At 41.0% G+C, this 20,190-nt stretch overlaps 3 protein-coding genes across 3 annotated transcripts in view; 2 read left to right on the top strand and 1 right to left on the bottom strand.

Moving 5' to 3' along the window:
- Window positions 1–3,089, top strand: part of fdxacb1 (ferredoxin-fold anticodon binding domain containing 1) — a 23,785-nt gene extending 20,696 nt beyond the window's left edge. Inside the window, exons 2-4 of the mRNA XM_037688316.1 lie at window positions 1,331–1,534; window positions 1,630–1,788; window positions 1,867–3,089. Coding sequence (XP_037544244.1) covers window positions 1,331–1,534; window positions 1,630–1,788; window positions 1,867–3,061 — 1,558 coding nt within the window. The 3' untranslated portion in view covers window positions 3,062–3,089. The remainder of the gene's footprint in view (window positions 1–1,330; window positions 1,535–1,629; window positions 1,789–1,866) is intronic.
- A 2,152-nt stretch (window positions 3,090–5,241) lies between these two features.
- alg9 (ALG9 alpha-1,2-mannosyltransferase) lies at window positions 5,242–16,661 on the top strand. The gene is made up of 15 exons (XM_037687412.1): window positions 5,242–5,414; window positions 8,103–8,238; window positions 8,347–8,481; window positions 8,642–8,712; window positions 9,986–10,074; window positions 10,576–10,711; window positions 10,803–10,890; window positions 11,117–11,222; window positions 12,875–12,997; window positions 13,199–13,353; window positions 13,435–13,564; window positions 13,638–13,785; window positions 16,088–16,217; window positions 16,282–16,412; window positions 16,509–16,661. Exons 1-15 carry the CDS (start codon window positions 5,275–5,277, stop codon window positions 16,630–16,632), a joined length of 1,842 nt encoding a protein of 613 aa, XP_037543340.1. The 5' UTR covers window positions 5,242–5,274; the 3' UTR covers window positions 16,633–16,661.
- A 3,020-nt stretch (window positions 16,662–19,681) lies between these two features.
- The window catches only part of layna (layilin a), a 7,142-nt gene continuing 6,633 nt past the window's right edge, over window positions 19,682–20,190 (bottom strand). The window contains exon 9 of the mRNA XM_037687411.1: window positions 19,682–20,054. Coding sequence (XP_037543339.1) covers window positions 19,682–20,054 — 373 coding nt within the window. The remainder of the gene's footprint in view (window positions 20,055–20,190) is intronic.

Below are 20,190 nucleotides of genomic sequence, written 5' to 3'. Positions count from 1 at the left end.
GGGGGGGGGGCTGAATAAATAGACCTTCTCTGCACGTTGTTTTCCCCTTTTTTTTTTTTTCTTCTTCCCCCCCCCAAGAAGTTTGTGTATTTCAGATAGCTTCAAGGTGGAGGTGGGAGTGCATCAAGGATCAGCTCTGAGCCCCTTCTTGTTTGCTCTGGTGATGGACTGACTAACAGATGAGGCCAGGCAGGAATCCTCATGCACTATGATGTTTGCAGATGACATTGGAGACAGACTGGAAGTGGCAGAAATAAAAATGTTGAGGTTATCCTTAGGAGTGACAAGGATGAATAAGATTAGGAATGAGATCATCAGAGGTACAGCACAGGTTGAACAACTGGGAGATAATGTTAAGAGAGGCCAGACTGAGATGGTTTGGACATGTCCAGAGGAGGGACAGTTGGTATATTGGTAGAATGATGTTAGAAATGCAGCTGCCAGGAAAAAAACAAAGAGGAGATGTCGTTAGAGAGGACATGGAGGTAGTTGGAGTGAGGACAGAGTGAGATGGAGGAGGATGACTCACTGTGGAGAGCCCTGAAGAGGGAAAAGCTGAAAGAAGACGACACGTAAAAACCTTTTTGATTTTATTCCTAAATAAAAAATCTGTTATTTGAATGTTTTTCTTTTATCCTTTCCTGTTCAAAAGTCAGAACCAGTTAAATTTATTTAACTGTAGAAAGCTCCAAACTTTTCTTCTGTCATTTTTCTGTTTGAAGATTTATTTATTATTTGCTTTAAATCAGAGGTCTAAATGACATTTTTAAATTTACACTATCAACATTAGATTTGCAATACTATAATAAAAATAAATAGTGTCATTTTCTGTTCAAGAACCAACATATTTCACTAAAAGACATAAATTGTCTTTGTTTATTCTTTGAATGTAGTTTTTGATGAAAACATTTAATATCTTTATGTAAGGCTATTAATGTATTTCTGTTTGACTGAAAATAAATTAATTTATTGTGACTTCAGTGGAGATTATCAGTGGTCCAGATCTTAAATTTTCTGAACTTCCTTCATAGTTTTTTTTATTTATTATTTTCTCTTGATTCAAAAGCTTCAGTTTTTTTAAAGCATGAACAGAACAAGAGATGATTACACATTGAGTCACTGAACCATCCTGATTTATTTGATGAGCGTCCTGAAAACTCCTGCGTCTCCCCACCAATTGGTTCAAAATGAAGAAACCTTTTGAACAAAATGAAAAACATTTTATGAACCAAAAAAAGTAATTTTTAAAAACATTTACTAGTATTAGGCCGGACGTCACCGCTGCTTCCTCATGCTCAGTTTCTGTGACATCTTTTTTGTTTGACTCCAGCTGCGTTCAGGTGCTGGCTGAAGACGGAGAGGTTCACGTCTCCCTCTGTAATGGACAGGGTGGGACACCGGTGGACCAGCCCAGGCGTGAGCGGCACAACAGCTGGCAGGTGGTCGCCATGGCGGCCGAGGCGCATCTGATCCTCAGCGCTGTGTGTCCGTTTGAAAGTGAGAACCATCAAAGCTACAAGTGCACCGGATACAGGTAAGGAGTCAAGGTGAGTGTTCCCTGTGTGAGTCCGAGCACCTCTCTGTGTTCCTCTGGGCGTTTCTGATTTAATGCTGGTGTTTGTGCTGCAGGAGCCAAGATAAGGGCTTCCATGTGGAGAAAGCTTTGCTCCATGTGTTTGCTCGCAGCGCCCCCTACACGCCTGTTCCAGTAGTTCATATGGAGGAGGTCGTTGACGGGGAGAAGGTCCACTACAACGTACCATCCGAGCTCAGCGATCACCTGTTCAGGTGCTGGAACACAAAAACTCTTCTGTTGGACTTAAACTTCAAAGTCCATCAATGTTTATGTCTCTTCTTTCTCTTCAGGAAGTTCCTCTGCTCAGATTCTATCCATCCTGTGAAGTTGGTGCAGGACTTTGTTCTCGCGGGACTGGCAGAAGACTGGTCGGTCTCAATGACAGCAGAATCTGAGTCGTACCTCGTCGCAGCCAAACGGCTGCAGACGTGCTGCCACGGCGTTGATGCCTCACAGTGCTACTGGATCCACCAGCTCCAGAAAGACCTCACCTCTCCTGCTGCAGACGAAGACCCGGGCTCCTCAAACACAGCGGACGCTTCAGGTAAAGAGAGCAGAACGAGGAGAGGAGCTGAGAGCTTACGGCCTGCGTTTTCCCTCGATGTAAACCCTGAAGTGGGAGGTGAACTTTATTTACTGCGTCCATCGCTGCTCCTTCAGTTGGAAGAGCTTCTGACTAAAAGAGAAGAGATCATGAATAATAAAAGGCTTCAGGGGATAAATGAAGGGGATAAACAAATATGTGAGGCTGAAATAAATAAAGATGAGGCCCATGAGAGTTGTAATGGGATTAGTGGCTCGTTGTTTGGTTTTAGCGGTGTGGTGTTCAGGAACGTGCCCGTCAGCCTCTGGGCTCTGCCTGCCTTTCACCAACTGCTCCTCAGACCTTCTGTCCCTTCTCACACCGAGACAATCAAGAAGCTCGGACATAAGCTTGAAAAACTCCTCGCTCCCTACGGCATCTCCATGGTAACAGAGGGAGGAGGCCTGCGTCTAACAGCTCAGCCGATGGGTTTGATCGGTCAAGTGTTTGTAAGCGACGCAGCCAACAACCACGTCACCATCGTCGTGTCTCTTAATCTGGACCTCCTCGCCGCCCTCCTGTTTTCACTCCCCGACTGGCGGTTGCTCTGGTGTCACAACTCGCGTTTCATAAAGCAGTTTTCACTCCCGCCACCACCCGGGACGCCTTTCCGCCCTTTTTCTCTTTTCCCCGAGTCCTTCAGCTTTGACATGAGTTTCTGGTCAGGCCCTGCGTGGGACGAGAAGCTGTTTCACGCAGCGGTCCGAGAGGCCAGCCATGGCACCGTGGAGCAAGTGAAACTCGTCGACACGTTCTCGCACCCGGACCTGAGCCAGACCAGTTTCTGCTACAGACTCACCTACTGCTCACACACACACGCCGTGTCTCACACACAGGCGCTGACGTTTCACAAACAGCTGCAGCTCTTACTCACCTCCCGGCTGCAGCTCACCATCAGGTAGCTCAGAAACGTCTTACTCTGAGTGTTCGTAGCTGAAAGAAAGAAAATATTTAAAAAGTTGTTGTTGGCAGTATTTGATGCAGGACTTGTAACGCCGTTTTAATCATATAATAAAGCTGTTATTTCACCCTTCAATTGTCCTTTAACTTTATGACTATTCATTAGGCCTGTCGCAATAAACAAATCAATTAATTGCATGATAAATTAAAAGTGTCAACCTCATTTTCATTTATCAGCTTTATCGTTTCTTCATCTCTTTCTATTGAAGACACTGGATGACAAAAGGCTCAACTCCAATGCTCTTCACTGACCCCTCCCTTTCTCTTTAAAATCTGTTTTAACTGCCCAAAATCACGTTTTTGGATCATTAAAAGAAGCTAAGCTAACAGGCCGAACTCGGGGATAAAACCTCTGTCTTGCCGAAGCTCCAAAATTCACGGTTGTAACCTGTGCCTTCGTGTAAAAAGTTGTTTTTCTCTGCAAAAAGAAGCTGAGAACTTGTTTACTTTTTTTTTTTTATATATATATTAAAAGCTTTGTGTGGAAATGCTATGCTAAAGAGCTCAAACCACACAGAGCGCCCACTATTTTGAGAACCAAAAACTGAACGGAGAGATAGCCCATGTCACGTCAAGGGGCCTCCCTCCCATTTTTCTTAAAGCGACACGCTGCTCCCTCCCTCACTATCCATCCTTTGGTTCAAACAGTCTTATACTGCCACCCAGTGGTCAAAAAAGATACTACATGCAAAACAAATTAACCAACATTTCTTCTTAAATTTGACAATAATTACTAATTATCAAATTTCAAACAATTTTATCGTTTATCACAATAATTTCTGAGACAATTAATCGTCCATCAAAATTTGTTATTGTGACAGGCCCTCTATTCACATTCCTTATTTAGCTGCTTTAAAATACAATTTTTGAGTTTATAAACATTTCAGTTTATTTAAAATGCCTAAACCTGAGCTTATATCAGTTATTAATTTGTAATTTCAGTGTTTATTTGTTTATGTTGAATTTGGCTTATATAGATATAATTAAGTGTTTGAAGGGTCGGCCATCACACATGGCAAATTGAATCTAACAACTATAAGTTCATTTAGATTTATGTCATGTAGTCTGCATCAAGCCATTCCCAGGGTTTATTCTCTCCAAACTCCTTGAGGAAAAGTAACATTAAAAACATCCACTTCTGTGTATGAACTCAGATATTTTTAAATAATAAACTGAAAGGAACCATAGATGTGTTAATGACGTGTTGTTTGTGTAAACATAATTTGAACGTGTAAATTCTGAACATTGAAATAAAGTATACAGGCTTCCTGTGCAGCTTTAAATAATTTCCAGGTCCAAATATGAGAACAAGTGTATCTGCCGCCTTTGTTCTCTATTAAAGTTTCAAAACTTGAGTTTCTAAAAACAGTTCAAACAAGCAGTGTGATAATATATGAACATAAAAAATTGGCATGATTTATCCCACATTATACAACACTGTGAACTAAGCTAAGTTTTAATATAACATATATTAAATATTTACGTTGCACAAAATGTACACATCAAAAAGAAAATGTGTGGAAAATATAGGAAGCTGCGAAATTTCAAACTAAAGTGAGTAAACTTCGTAGAAAATTATTTAAACAAAAACAAATTGTTAAAAAGTGGGATTCTAGAAATTCTGAATCTTGAATTTTAATAAATTACTGAGTTCTTATGACGTTGAGGCCTAAATTGTAATGTGCATGGCCTAGTAAGTACGGTTAAACTTTTTTTAAATTAGGTATTCTAGCATTTGTGGCATTTTTAATTACCTTTTAATATTTTCAGACCATTACTTTTATTTTTTATCTTTATTATAAAACATTCATTCAACCTTTAATTGTACAGATTAGTCCCACTGAGCCTCTCTGGACTCATTTACAAGAGAGACCTGATTTTCAGAGTGATGACAACAAAGACAGCAGACAACTTGAGACGAACAAATTAAAGAAAACTGTATTAAAAAACGAAACAAAAACAGCTAGGTTGTAAAGCGATGTAAAATACACACACACACACACGCACACACACGCACACACACACACACACACACACACACACACAAAAAACACGATTGGCTTCTCAAGGTAGTTTTCCTGATCAACAACCGGAAAGAGCCGAAAATGACCGAGGAAGAACGAAGCGCGACTCGGCGTCAGCAGCGTCGGGAAACATGGCGGCCAAGGCGCTTCGGCAGCGAACCAGACGAGGCAGCAGACAAGATGCGAGTAACGTGACCGCCCCAGCCGAAGCCCGTCCAGCTAAAGAGGAGAATGTCAGCGAAGATGGTAAAACCACAGAGACACGGCAAGAGTGAGTAAAGACCCGGAGGAGCCGACATTTGAGCCCCGCGGTGCAGGAAGCTCCGGCGGAACTGACTGACAGCTAACTCGCTAACTGGCGCTATCGTAGTAATTTTAACAACAACGACTAATAACGAATAATAATAACAGCTCAGAGGTCTGAGCGCTCTTAATGCCAACTGCACTGACAGGACGTGTGCTTCCGCCTCGGTAACTAGTTCCACTCCCACCGTGTCTTTAGCAGCTGATACGTTTCATGATCAGATTCATTCATTTCTCCAGTTTATCAATCAGTTAATCAGTTATCGATTATCACAGCTGACGGCATGTTTCCTCGATCAACTGTTGCACTGAATGGAGACACAGGCACGTGACTTTTACAAGAAAGGTTTCCTATTTTTATAAGGTGACGTGTCTTACTAAAAAGATGAGGATCATACCGAGTTCTAGTCTGTCTAATCCCATGACAGACATGACAGGTATGAAACAACCGGATTAATGTCTCTGCTCCTCTAGTCACAGGCTGTGGACATGGACAGGTCAAGATCTGTCCACATGTGGACTGAACTGATTTAATAGAAGAAAGAAAAGCAGCTTTAATAAATTAAAAGTCCTCCCACTCATGTAGGGTTCAGGGATTTTAGGGCCACTTGAACTCAACATCCACAATATGGGTCAGTAAATCCAGTGGATGTTCTGACTGGTTAAATTGAATTGAAACATTTTAAGTAGGTAATAAAATGCAAACTATAAAATATAAAGAAATGTTATCCTGAAGTATCCAGCAGTTTGAAAGAGTTTAATCTAGGAATATAATTTAGAAATGCAGGTATGCACTCCGTGTAAACAAACCACTGTTTTATTTTCTGACGTCACAGAAGACTATCCTACAATGACAATGACCATAGTCCTTGTAGGTAAACTAATCTAAAATATATTTTCTAGAGAATGGGTGAAATGCATACTGTTTTCAAATCTAATTTATTTTTGATGGTTTAGAAACATATCTGTGTGCTTTACGTAATAAATGTTAACGTAAATGCGTATTAAATTGTCAGTCTTCTTGATCCTAAATGAATCATCTTTGGGCATCACCATTGTTCACCTGTTTTCAATCACTTCGGCTGATTCTGTAGGGAAACAGACATACATGGTAGTTGGGAGTCTTTTACATATTTTTGTCTTCAAACAACTAATTTAAGAATACATTAACCACTGACACAAAATAAAATGGGAAAAAAAAAAACTGAGGTACCAACTTTTATTTTGATGCGTGGCTGCATCAAAACTTTAAAATAAGTCCCTATCAAAAATTGGGTTGCCCTGTAAAAATCAAAGATGGCCACCACCACACCCACTGTGTGTAATTCAATCACCACTAACATTAGAGGAAACAATGCTTTCTAGTTTTTATTTTGCTTAAAGGCATAAAAAAACAACAAATCCTTATTTAAACTGTAAACATTTTTGACCATTTGAGACTGAAAAATAAAATATAATCAATAATAATCAATTCAAATCGATCAGCAACATTTTAACTCAGTGTTATATAAAACACTTTGGCCTAAAAAACAATAATGAATAAAACAATTTGTGCTGATTTATTTATTTAATCAAAATGAGGAAGTCGGGATCAATGAGCAAACTCATCGATAAAACTAAAACATTTTGTCAACAAGAAAAGAGGAAAGAGTGGGCAGGTGTCGCTCTCGCTTGAGTTTACTCTTTGTTGCGTGCGCGCTGTGAGTGATGTCCAGGGTGCGTGGACATAAAAACAGCAGAGGAGGTGTCGGGAGTTATTTATTTATTGTCTCAGCTGCAGAGAGGAGCGACACGGTTCGCGCATGGCTCCCAAAACGACAAGACAGACATATTTGTTCATAACTTTATTATTAGTAATTCTGAGAGACACGAGCAAACAGCTGCCGGAACGCACGCAACAAAATGAGAATGGTGAGAAAAGAAAAAAAAAACCTGCGGCAAAAAAAGCATGTTCCCCGGGGGTCACATGCCCCCAGGGGGGTGCGCCCCACTATTTGAGAAGGACTGATCCTTGGAGGCCAAGGCCACCATTGGCCACCCCCTGGCTCCACCATTGCACCTGGTGGTGGATAAAATTGCTTCCTCCACTCTCCAGGATTCGACTCTCTGCACTGCCTCGGATAAAAAAAGAAAGAACATAACCTCCCTCCGTTCTTCGCCACAATTTAACTCCTACCCACAGTCCAGCAAAAAAAAAACCTCACTAATCTCAAAAACTCAAAACAGTCACTGTTCAAATCCCTCAGTGACGGGGACATTAACTTGTTCCACTTGGATACTCATCAAGGAGCCGAACTTTGCTGTAACCTTCTAAAGTGTTCTGTGGCATCAGGATGTCAGAGACAAACTAAAGTGTGAAGTAAATCTGGATAAAGCAGGGAACAGATGTGAACACATTTGGTGTGTATTTTATATTATAATGGCCTTTCTTTAATTAGTACTTGTCTTTACTACGTGCCTGTTTAAGTCTTGTTGCCAGTTTAATTTAGCTCATGCTAATTAAATTAATTAATTATGTTTGTAAATTCTGTCCAGAGCTGAGTGCAATAAAAACCTATGCTTCAAGTTTGTCTCTTAACTCTTGATATGCATTAGCAGTTTAAGATTTATCGACTTGATTCTTCTTCATTTACTCGCCGTGTCTTGTCTTCATCAGGTCGATAAGTCGAGGGGGGCAGGTGTGGGCTCCAGAAGGGTCGACAGCTTTTAAATGCCTTCTCTCTGCACGCTTCTGCGCAGCTTTGCTCAGCAACATCTCCGACTGCGATGAGACATTTAACTACTGGGAGCCCGTGAGTGCAGAACCGTGAACGCCAGCGCTCTGTCACTGATGGCACTAATAAAACGTTACCTTGAGTGTGCGACGGAGTGAAGTTTCACGTCATGCTGTGTTTCTACAGATGCACTTCCTCTTGTACGGCACAGGAATGCAGACATGGGAGTACTCTCCGTTGTACGCCATCAGGTCCTACGCTTACTTATGGTTGCACGCTCTGCCTGCGTGTTTGCACGCTCATGTTCTGCAGACTAACAAGGTAACTGCTCTCTGCTGTTACTTCAGCTGACCGTGTAGGGATTTAATCCTTAAACCTCCGATTCAGTTGGACAGTTTGTCTTTCTGTCCTGTCACCTGCACAGCAGCGTTCTGCTGTTTAAGAACGTTTCAATAAAGTTTTAGTTTGCTCTGTGTTGCAGGTGTTGGTGTTCTACTTCGTGCGATGCGTCTTGGCGTTCTGCTGCTGCATCTGTGAGCTCTATTTCTACAAGTGAGTTTATTTTATTTTATTTTTTCCTAAATGCATGTTAAAGTTGGAGCACTTTCAGTTTTTGGCCTAATTGTGAACAATTTTACGCTGCCTGGCCACAAGACTACGACGGAGCATTGGGGCCACGCTAAGAAAAAAAACAATTAAAAGCCATAAAATTACGAGAATAAAGTCATACAAGACTTTTTTTTTTCAGCTCTTGATTTATTTCTTTATTTATTTTCTTAATTTCTACGGGTCAGATCCACAACGTGACCTGCCAAATCAATCCAGTAGTCATGTCAGCAAATGACCAAGCCCAAGATAAATGCTCCTACCTGTACCACCTTACTGTACGCAGGTTCAAAGCCCTGGTACTGATAATAATCTGATGTGCTAACAGATTAACTATCTCATTTGTAAATCCAGTACCAAAGTATAATTTAACAAGATGCTCAACATTCTTCATTTTACCACAGTTAAAATGCAGTAAACTCTGCTTTTTCCTGTCGGAGTTCGGATAATATTACGACTCATTCATCTTCAGATTGGTCATTTGCTGACACACCTACTGGATTGATTGACAGGTTGCGTCATGGCTCCGACTCATGAGGGGAAAAAAAAGAGCTGCAAAAAGTCTCGTACGACTTTATTCTCTTAATATTAAGACTTTATTCAACTTTATTCTCATAATTTTATAGCTTTTAATTTATTTTTTTTAGCGTGGCCCTAAAGCTCCGTCATACAAAACCCCCAGTTTTAGCTTAAAGCTGGTTTGAAAAGGTTCTGCAGTGATTAACGTGGTTCTCCTCACGTTTATTTCTCTCTAGATGAGTTCCTTTTTATCCTCGACTTCAAAATAGAAAATTATAAGTTTGCATCAAGCAAAGCCAATTCAACTAAAGAGACTAATGAAGTACTAATGAGTGACTAATGAGGTCTGAGTCGATTCCCTCTCAGTCAAGTGATCTGGAGCTGCTTCAGGTCTACAAGACATCAGATGAGTCCTGTAGGCTCCTGGACTCCAACTGTAAATAAATTGATCTTTTTAAATCATTTCTACACATGCTGTGTCCTCTACACGCCTTAGAGTCTGTGGGTGTTCTACTTTCCTGTGTTTAAAACAAGATTTTAATAAAAACTAAATGCATCCAGGCTGAAAATAACGAACTACATGAGCTCATTGAAACACTGCCATGACAAATATATAAGAAGGTCATTTTGTGTGTGGCTGAGTGATGTTTTGTATCATAATGCCTAATAAATGGGATTAAAGTGTTTGTTTGTGATGCAGGGCAGTTTGTAAGAAGTTTGGTTTGCACGTGGGCCGTCTGATGTTGGCGTTCCTCGTCCTGAGCACGGGAATGTTCTGCTCATCTGCAGGTTCGTCAAATTTACCAAACTTTATTTTTTATCTTTTGAGGTTTGTTACTTTTTTTAAGGAACTTATTGCACAGTGAATTGTCATGTTTAGTGAAATAAATAAACTATAATTAGTATTCCTCCTGGAGGAGTGGTGGCGCAGAGGTTAGAGAAGACGAGCTTGTGAACGGTAGTTCGCCGGTTCAACTCCCTGAACTGACAACATCAAGTGGGTGGGAAAGGTGAAGCACTCACACCTGCATCCACCATCATTTGACCCACTCTGGGCCCTTGAGCAAGGCCCTTAACCCCCACCATCTGCTCCCCTGGGTGCCCCATGCAGCTCTCTGCTCCACACAGAGGGCTGTGGCAGCTCTGTGTCTGGTTGCATCAGGAAGGACATCCAGTGTAAAAACAATCACCAAATCTTCGTGCGAGTTAGTTCGCTGAAGAATGGAGCAGCTGAAAGAAGAAAAACAAAGTTTCTCCTCATTTTGAACCACCTGGTTTGTCATTTTTCAGCTTTCCTGCCTTCGTCTTTCTGCATGTATATGACTCTGGTGGCCATGACCGGGTGGTTCCAGGACTCCACGCCGTTGGCCGTGATGGGTGTAGCTGCAGGTGCGATTGTTGGGTGGCCGTTTTCTGTTCTCACCGGGTATGACAGCTAATTTCACTCGCTGACAGTTTTCCCGGGCAGGCTTGTAGCAACATGTAACTTTAAACACTTTTTTTTTTTTTCTCCTCAGGATTCCCATTGCGTTCGATCTGCTGGTGATGAAGAGGGAGTGGAGAAGTTTCCTGATGTGGTCCGCTGCTGCTCTCCTGCTGCTGCTGGTCAGAATCATCACAGGAATTCACACACACACAAAAAAATTAAAATTAATAAAATCAGTAAATATTAACAGACTGTTTATTTCTGTGTTTGTTTAAAGCTTTTTGTACTACAATCAAATTTAGATGAAAAAAGGAAATTGGGTTTTAAATGTATCAAAGAATAAAAATAAATCGTCTTCTACACATGGGTCCATTATTCTTATTTGAACCTGTCTGTTCCTCTCAGGTTCCCCTGGTGGCTGTGGACTCCTTCTTTTATGGAAAACCAGTGATAGCTCCACTCAATATTCTTCTGTATAACGTCTTTACTCCACATGGACCTGATCTGTACGGTAATTTACACGTTACTGGCTTTTTTAATTATATTTGCATAAAAATCATTCATAAAGGTGAACAGTTGCATCAAACTCTTCAATATTTAGTTTTTAAGCTGCTTCAGAGTTAGTTTCTTGTAATATTGAGGACAGAAGTCTGCAACCTTCAGGTTTAAAAGAGTCATTTCAACCATTTTCTACTGAATAAAGTTTGTTTGGAGCCACAAAACCTACATCTTGACAAAACATACTTAATGTTTTTTTTAAAAATATATCTATACTACAGTAGTCCCTCGCTACTTCGCGGTTCATTTATAACAAATTTGCTCTATTGCAGTTTTTCAAAATAAGATTGGACATGACACACAAGTGGCTGATTGATGGATGAGCTGTACGAGCAGCATGGAATTATTATTTAAAATAAATTATTTTAAATTATTTAGCACTTGCTGCTCCTTTGTGCAGTCCACAACTGCAGAAAAAGCTTCCTCCTGCGCCTCCTTCCTTACTGCTGCAGGATAAACTTCCTCCTGCAGCTGAACAGCTGATCTGCGTGCAAAGCGGAGAAGTGGGCGTGGCCAAGAGCGCTTGCAGGTGGCTGAGAGCAGCCCCCACGATAAACGAGGGACTACTGTATATACTGTATTAAAAAATGCAGTTTAACTGTGGCTTTCTTCTATTTTAGGTGTTCAGAAAAAAGAATAAAAATTAATTTGTGTGTTTGTTTCTACAGGAACAGACTGAGTCCTTCAGGTTTTGTAAAAAACAAAATAAAAATAAAAACGTTACACTTAGAGATAAATTAAGTTGAAATCTGAAGTCTTCAGAATATAAACTTTTACATTTTCAATCACAAATCTTTTACTCAAGGCAGGCCTTGACTTTTATGTTTTACATTTTTAAAATAAACTAGCTGTATGTTTTTGTCAAACCCAACAGACGTGCACAACTTTTATTTCTGTGTTTTCAGCAGTTTTGTCTTAAATTAGTTGAAAACGGTGAATTTTCCAGTCAATTCGAAGAACGACAACAGTGATTCAGAAGGTTTTATAAAAGTTTAATGACTCAACAGATTAGAATGAAAACATTCGGCTGATTCTGGTGCTAAAATCGGAATAATTTCTGTTCCAGCCTGAGCTCACAGCTTTATTATTCTGCAGAAGGTTCATGCTCACATTGTAAAATGATTGGACAGGTAAATGGCAGTGTTGCTTTTTGAAAAATTTTTTTAAAAGACTCAGGCTCATGATGTTTTTAGTCAAAGTTAAGAAGCTTCAGCGGTTCTGAAATTTCATGACGTTTGTGAAAACTTTGATTACTGCCTCTATAGGTGGTGTTTATACCAGTTTAGCTTCTGGAGGAAATGCAGGGATGTAAATGGAGCTGATTAGTTATTTGTTAAGACAAAGTTTGACCACTACGGGACACAATGTTCTGCTTATACTTAGGAGATTAAATCTTTTGACTTTTTAAGACCTTTAGAGCCAAACGAGTTCAGAGAAAACTCATTTCTTCTGTCAGACACAGGTTGACGTGTAAATTTGGAGCTGATCGCTGTTTTTGCCGTTCATATGATTTTTTGTTTAAATTTTACTCCAGCTGCTCAGTGATGTTTGTTTTTTCTGTTTTCTGTGATTTATACACGTGTACTCGTGCGCCTCCACTCTCAGGGACGGAGCCATGGCATTTTTATTTTGTTAACGGAGTCCTGAACTTCAACCTGGTGTTTGTTCTGGCGCTCTTCTCCCTGCCGCTCACGGCCCTCATGGAGACGCTGCTGCACAGGTTCAATGGTGAGGACTGGCTGTTGTTGTTTGTTGTTGTAATGAGGAAATGTGGTGCTGATCAGACTTAATGTTAGGCGTTAAAATGATAAACCATCAGCTTCAGTGCAGCCATAATCCAAATCTGAATGTAAAACGTGGGTTATCTCTGCTGTCTGGTTCCTGTCAGCTCCTCTTGGGATGTGATTTATTTGTAGTTATTATTTTCAGTGCAGAACCTGGGCCGTCCGTACTGGCTGACTCTGTCTCCCATGTATCTGTGGATGCTGGTTTTCTTCACTCGACCTCACAAAGAAGAACGTTTCCTCTTTCCCATCTACCCTCTCATCTGCCTCAGCGGCGCCGTGGCGCTCTCCTCTCTGCAGGTCTGAGGCGTTTTATCCTCTGTAAGTCCCACATTCAACGTTTAAAATCAGCTCAAATGAACTGGGTTTTATTTTTCCCAGAAATGCTACCACTTCCTGTTCCAACGTTACCGACTGGAGCACTACACCGTCTCGTCCAACTGGTTGGCTTTGAGCGCCGTTGTCGTCTTTGCCGCCCTGTCTCTGTCTCGCTCAGTCGCCCTCTTCAGAGGTGTGGGTCCAAAAGACGCAACACCAACAGCTCAGTACAAAACAATTTATTTACGTTTGCTCTGCGTTTACAGGTTACCATGCTCCTCTGGACCTGTACCCAGAATTTCACCGCATCGCCAAGGACCCGACTCTTCACGCCGTCCCCGACGGCAGACCTGTCAGCGTGTGCGTCGGCAAAGAGTGGTACCGTTTTCCGAGCAGCTTCCTGCTGCCACACAAGTCAGTGTCCATGAGTACCATGCAGGTCCTAATGCTACTATAGAATCATTTTTCTAGAAGTTTTAAAGGAATCTGTTGTTTGTTGTTAATTAGATGATGTGAAATTTGGTCTAGAAAGAATCGAGTGCAGTACTGGTCCTTAAGGCTGCAACCAGAACTCTCCCAACATCAGTATTGTTCAAAAGTCTTAGGCTACGTTCGCAGATCTTAATGCTCAGATCCAATTTTTTGCGTGCCTGTTCAGATTCTAATTTAAATGCGGCCTCCATCAGGCTCCAGTGTGACCCATTTACAGTTCTGAGGCGACCTGCAGACGAAAATGTGACGTTAGACGCAGCACGCTGTACTTACAAAAAGAAATATGGATGCTACGCATGTTAGCGTGTGTGATTCTGATGTTACTGTGCAAACAGAACAGATTTTTTTTTTTATTAGACCTTTATTTATACAGGTTAGTTCCCACTGAGCCTCGGAGACTCATTTACAAGAGAGACCTGTTTCATACAACATACAGAGTAGATGAGGAAAAGAGAACACAAAGGTGGAGGAAGCCCAAAAAATCATGTCTCACACTATTTTCTAACTTGGAAACGGTATAAAAGATGCAATTTTTAATTCAACCTTTATTTAGACAGGTAAATCCCATTGAGTCTCGAGGACTCATTTACAAGAGACCTGATTTCAACAAAGAATGATGACAATAATGGACAACAGCAACAACAATAAACAATTATAAAAAGTCATACTGCAGGGTTTTTTTTAAATAAAAGATATAAAAGACCTAGAAGACTAAAATAAAAGACCTCGCAACATAAAGCTGCAACATACAATGACATCATAATACATTTATGTACAGAGGTCAGCAAAGGTGGTGAGTTATTCATAGACACTCCAGAAAAATTACAATTTGGCAGGTTTGTTTGGTCCAGTGTTTACATTTGATCTGACTTCTCCTCCGGTGCAACGTTGTATTTTTGGAACCTGAGCAACGTACTGAAGATAAAAACAAACTCAAATAGGCCTGTCACGATAACAAATTCTGCTGGGCGATTAATTGTCTCAGAAATTATTGCAGTAAACGATAATATTGTTTGAAATTTGACAATAATTAGTAATTATTGTCAAATTTAAGAAGAAATGTTGGTTAATTTGTTTTGTTGTAGTACCATTTTTGACATGGGAGGGAGGCCCCTTGACGTGACATGGGCTGTCTCCTTCCTTTTTTTTGGTTCTCAATATGGCGGACCCTCGGTGTGCTTTGAGCTCTTTAGCACAGCATTTTTCACATAATAAAAAAATCAGTAAACAAGTTCTCAGCTTCTTTTTGCAGAGAAAAACAACTTTTTACACGAAGACAAGTTTCAACCATGAATTTTGGAGCTTCAGCAAGACGGAGGTTTTTTCCTAGAGGTCACCCTGTTAGCTTAGCTCGTAGCTTAGCTTCTCAGCTTAGCTGCTTTTAACGATCAAAAACTTGACTTTGGATGGTTAAAATGGATTTTAAAGAGAAAAGAGAAAGGGAGGGGTCAGTGAAGAGCACCGGAGTTGAGCTTTTTGTCATCCAGTGTCTTCAGTAGAAAGAGAGAAACAATAAAGCCGATAAATGAAAATGAGGTAAATAATTTTCATTTATCATGCGATTAATTGATTTATTGTTTATCGCGACAAGCCTAAACTCAAGTTTTGATTCCATCACGTTAACATCAATATGGACCAACACCAACGATGGTATCAGATGTTGCTGTAGACTCTCAGTCATCCAGGACATGGGAGTAAAAAAAAAGACAGAAGCAGCTGGACTTTAGTTTTGTATCTGAAGACGTGTGGAGTTCAAGGTTTAAGCTGCATGTTGGTATCATTATTTGGATCGGTCCACCCCCACCTCACTGATGTAAGAGATGGATTAAATGAGACGTGACCGCTCAGACTGATGTCGCTTTGAAGAACATCAGTTATGGATCTGATTCAGTACCACAGATGGAAAAGACCAGGGTCGGATTAGAAAAAAAATCTGATTTGTCACGTTCAGATGGTCATAAAAAATTAGATGAGTTATATTTGCCTGCAGTGTGGACATAGCTTTAGACATTATTGCTCTCTTTGCTTTCTGTCACTAAGTTTAACCGTGATTAGTTTTAGATTAATTTTTAATCCTCTGATCTTGTTTCACTCCATTTGACACTTTGGCTGCAGAAGAAGCATTTTCAATAAGCTTGTATAAATGGCACAGATTTTCTGAAAAGTGGATTCACGTTAGTTCTATGTTTTAAATGTAAACCCGTCTTGTGCCTCTGTCGAACAGCTGGCAGCTGCAGTTCATCCAGTCTGAGTTCAAGGGGCAGCTTCCTCAGATGTTCGCCTCCGGCCCTCTGGCCACGCAGATCATCCCCTCTCATATGAACGACCAGAACCTGGAGGAGCCGTCCAGATATGTGAGTGACACAAAGGCGTCTGTCTTGTTGCTGCTTCGGGTTGCTGAAGGTTGGTTCTGTGCAGGTAGATGTAAAACAGTGCCACTACCTGGTGGACCTGGAGACGGACGAAGAGACGCCGCTCGAGCCTCGTTACTCAGCCAACAAAGAGGAGTGGAGCGTCATTTCTTATAAACCTTTCCTTCAAGCGTCAAGGTGTTTTATTTATTTTTATACTCGCATATTCTTAAAGTCACATTTTTAAGGAGGTGCATTTTTTTTAAAATCCCATCTTTTTTTTTTTTTTTTCAGTTCCTCTCCTTTCTTTAGAGCTTTCTACATCCCGTTTTTATCCGACCGTCACACCGCCTACAGGCGCTACGTCATCCTGAAACCACGAAGGCAGAAGCTGCCTCGGAAACGGACCCACGGCTGACCTTTGAACTTCAGCCTTCAACCAAACCCTGAACAAAAGCAGTGGATCAGATCTGCTCTGAGCTGCTGGTTGTCTGTTTGTGTGTCCGTCTGCATGTGGTTTGTCTCATCAAACGTGAAGATATCTGAGGACTAAATGTCTGTGTGGAGGTATGACTGGTAGTCTTCAACTGTTTTTTTAATTCCTTTGGTTTCTTTTTTTTTTACTTATTTTGTGTAAAGATGTCTTAAAAGGGGCCTGCCACCACAGGAGTTTACACTAAATTAACCTTTAAAAGGCCAACACACACAAACCCAAGTGTTTTTTTTATTTTTTTTATTTTGTTTTATGTTGTACTTGAAAATGTGACTTGGATGGAAGAATTCCTGAACACTTGATCCAAGATGTCATGTAATGAGAGGAGACCGCTGGAGACGAACGAGGGTACGTCATTAATTTAACTTGAAATGTGAATAAAAACACGATTGACTGCCATTATAACACCGCCGTGTACTTTATTTGAACAAACATACAAACCACTTGTAGATTACACATTCTGAATAAATAACACTAATGCTGTTTTATCATGCCTTCAAACTCATGCTGAGGTTGCAGGCGCTGAAGACCAGTTTACTGAACAAAAACCACTGGTTTTAAGACAAAACCTGGAATAAAAATCTAATAACAGAAGTTCAGTTCAGTTTATTTATAAAGCGCCATATCACAACAGAAGTCGTCTCAGGGCACTGAACGGAAACATTCACTTACATATAAAAATCTGTTAACGTTATTTAAGATGAGTTTTCACTTCATCGCAGTCTCCCATCCTAAGCAAGTGCAGAGGCAACAGTGGAAAGGAAAAAGTCCCTCATGAGGAAGAAACCTCCAGCAGAACCAGGGTCAGGGCAAGCGGCCATCTGCTTCAACTGGTCCATCAAGTTCCTCACAGGTTTCAATTTAAGGCGAGTTTAAAACTTTTTTCATTAATGACTGCAAACAAAAATATCCAGGACTTACAAACTGATCTGAGCAGGTAAAATCAGCACAACAGGACCGTGCTAACAAGCTACAGCACATACAGCTCTGTTTTTGATTTGTGAAGCTGCCGATGATCCACCTGCCTGCAGCTGTTTTCTTAGTTTTATGCTCATCAGTGATGCAGTTCTGTTAATGGGAATAAAAACGTCCTGAGATGATTGGTTCTGGAGGACCTGCTCATGAAGAAAACTCCATCAGTTTAGATTTGCTGTCAAACTAAAACAGGATAAGAGTCATGCTACTGAATCAGACGCCACTTTTTTCTTCTTCATGCATTAAAAGGACACCAACTCAACAGCCGTGTGTGCGTGAGACGTCTGTGTGAAGTTGTGCATCCAGCCTCCAGATCAGATGTTTACTTCAGTCTGACTTCACCTTGTTGGATTTTATTCATCCATCCATTATCTTTACCCACTTCTTCCTTTTCGGGTCACGGGGGTCACAGACTGTTGAATCAGTGGAAATGTTTTCTGCGGTCAGCTCTCGCTCTGTCTGGACGCACGAAAACATTGCAGTGATTTGATCTGGCTGGTTTTAAACGTATCAATATTTAATATCTCTGCCTCTGTAGCAGTGTAATAAAAAGTCTGAGCTCAGTAAAACTCTAATGGAAGCATCAGACGGACTGACCTGGGTTTAAATTAATTTTTGTTTGTGAGCCCTACCAACTAAATTATGGTCCACTGACGGCGTACAAGGCTGAAGCTTTTACCGACGGATACACCAAACCTTAAAGAGAGAGTTCAGATCTTTGGAGTGAGGTTCTGTGAAATAATAAACAGTAGTTTACCTGCTACAGGTAGCTGTACGAGCAACCTCAATTTGGAGAAAACTTTTTTTTTTTACAGGAATGAGCTGGGCTGTTGTTACGCTGTAGTGTTTTGCATTATTAGTGTTTAGCGTACATCTTTGCTCTTGTAGCGCACCGTTTGGCTTTCGTTTATATCTTTAGTGTATATCTATACTGTTTCTTTTTATGCTTTATATTTTTGCTATTGTTGGATGCAACTGGGACTCTGAGTACATAATTTAGTTCCACCTCATGTACCACATGTGGTAAAATGACAATAAACCCACTTGAACTTGATTAACGAGATAATGGCTAGTCTGAACAAATCGGCTCCAACGTCAAAAATATCACGTTCAAATATTTTATAAACCTCGACGTCACAGCAAAATTTACATTACATGGTTGTTTACATATAATGAAACAGCTAAAATAGCAGCAGCTAGCATCTCTGGTGCAGGAATATCAAAATGATATTTCTGCTGGAATAATAAAGTTTAAAGGTTTATAAGATAACATCTGCATGAACCGCCAGGATTTTTTTCATCTTTGATTTGTTTTAAGACATATGTGTCAAACTCGAGGCCCGGGGGCCAAATGTGGCCCTGTTATCTGGTCCCCTAGACGTTATTTGTAATGCAAAACACTTTTATCACTTTAATTTTTACAGTAATCTTTGGTTATGATGTCAAAAGTGCAACAGAGAACATCAAATGAGACCAATCAAACTCTTGTGGAGGAACCTGCAACCAAGAACAGATGCTGAGTATCTGACTTGAGTTAATGTAGATTCTAAAACTGGCCCTTTAATTTGAAAAGGGTTTTAATTTTGGCCCCCTTTTGTAAGTGGGTTTGACACCCCTGTTTTAGGATGTCAGGAATCTATTTTGGTCTGGTTCCACTCAGACTAACAGTTAGCTCATCCATCTGAACTAAACTATTTCTCCAAACTGAGATCGTTCAAAGAGCTATCTACAACAGGTAAGATATTAACTGTTCAAAAGCTTTCCACAAATCAAACTATGATATTTAAACAGAAGCATTCCTGGTAACAAGGTCAAACGTCCTTCTGTTTAAAATGTTGGGTCCTTCTGTTGAGGTTTGTATTCCTAATGAAAGATGGTCCGACTTTACGTCACATCAGCTCCAACTAGCAGCAGGTTACAGCTGCCTCAGCAGTCAGTGAGGTTTCACTTCATCTCTTGATCTGCTTTAATGCGCACATGCACAGTGATTGATGAAAGCTCAGTAGTTTTCTCTGTTGATCCAGTCCTGTTCGGTGAAGTACCTCCGTCCATCCAGGTTCAGCCCGTTTCTGTAGCAGTCCAGGTTCGTGTGGAAGGATTTCCGGTTGCCGTAAGTTCCCAGGGTGGTTTGAAATGTGTCGTGCTTACCGTTGGTGCTGTACGTCTGATAGAGGTCCACTTTTCCCGTTTGTGCTCCAAGTTTCAGGTTGGGGTCAGAGAGGTCAGCCGCGACCCGGAGGCCGCTGCCATACAGGCCGTGGTCTCCGTGCATGCTGCTGCTGTAGAGCTCGCTCTTGGTGGTGCGGCGACCCAGACTCCGATCGTAAAACTCTCGGTTTCTGCTGCAGCCCAGGCTGCCGTCATTCAGCTCCCTCTTTGCTGGGCGGCCCAGGCTGCCGTCATTCAGCTCCCTCTTTCCCGGGCGGCCCAGGCTGCCGTCGTTCAGCTCCCTCTTTGCTGGGCGGCCCAGGCTGCCGTCATTCAGCTCCCTCTTTCCCGGGCGGCCCA

Source organism: Nematolebias whitei, chromosome 14 (genome assembly GCF_014905685.2).
Source record: "Nematolebias whitei isolate Nwh7 chromosome 14, NemWhi1, whole genome shotgun sequence".
Taxonomy (NCBI): Eukaryota; Metazoa; Chordata; class Actinopteri; order Cyprinodontiformes; family Rivulidae; genus Nematolebias; species Nematolebias whitei.
Note: the sequence above shows the minus strand (reverse complement) of the source record. Positions and strands in the feature narration are given on the sequence as shown.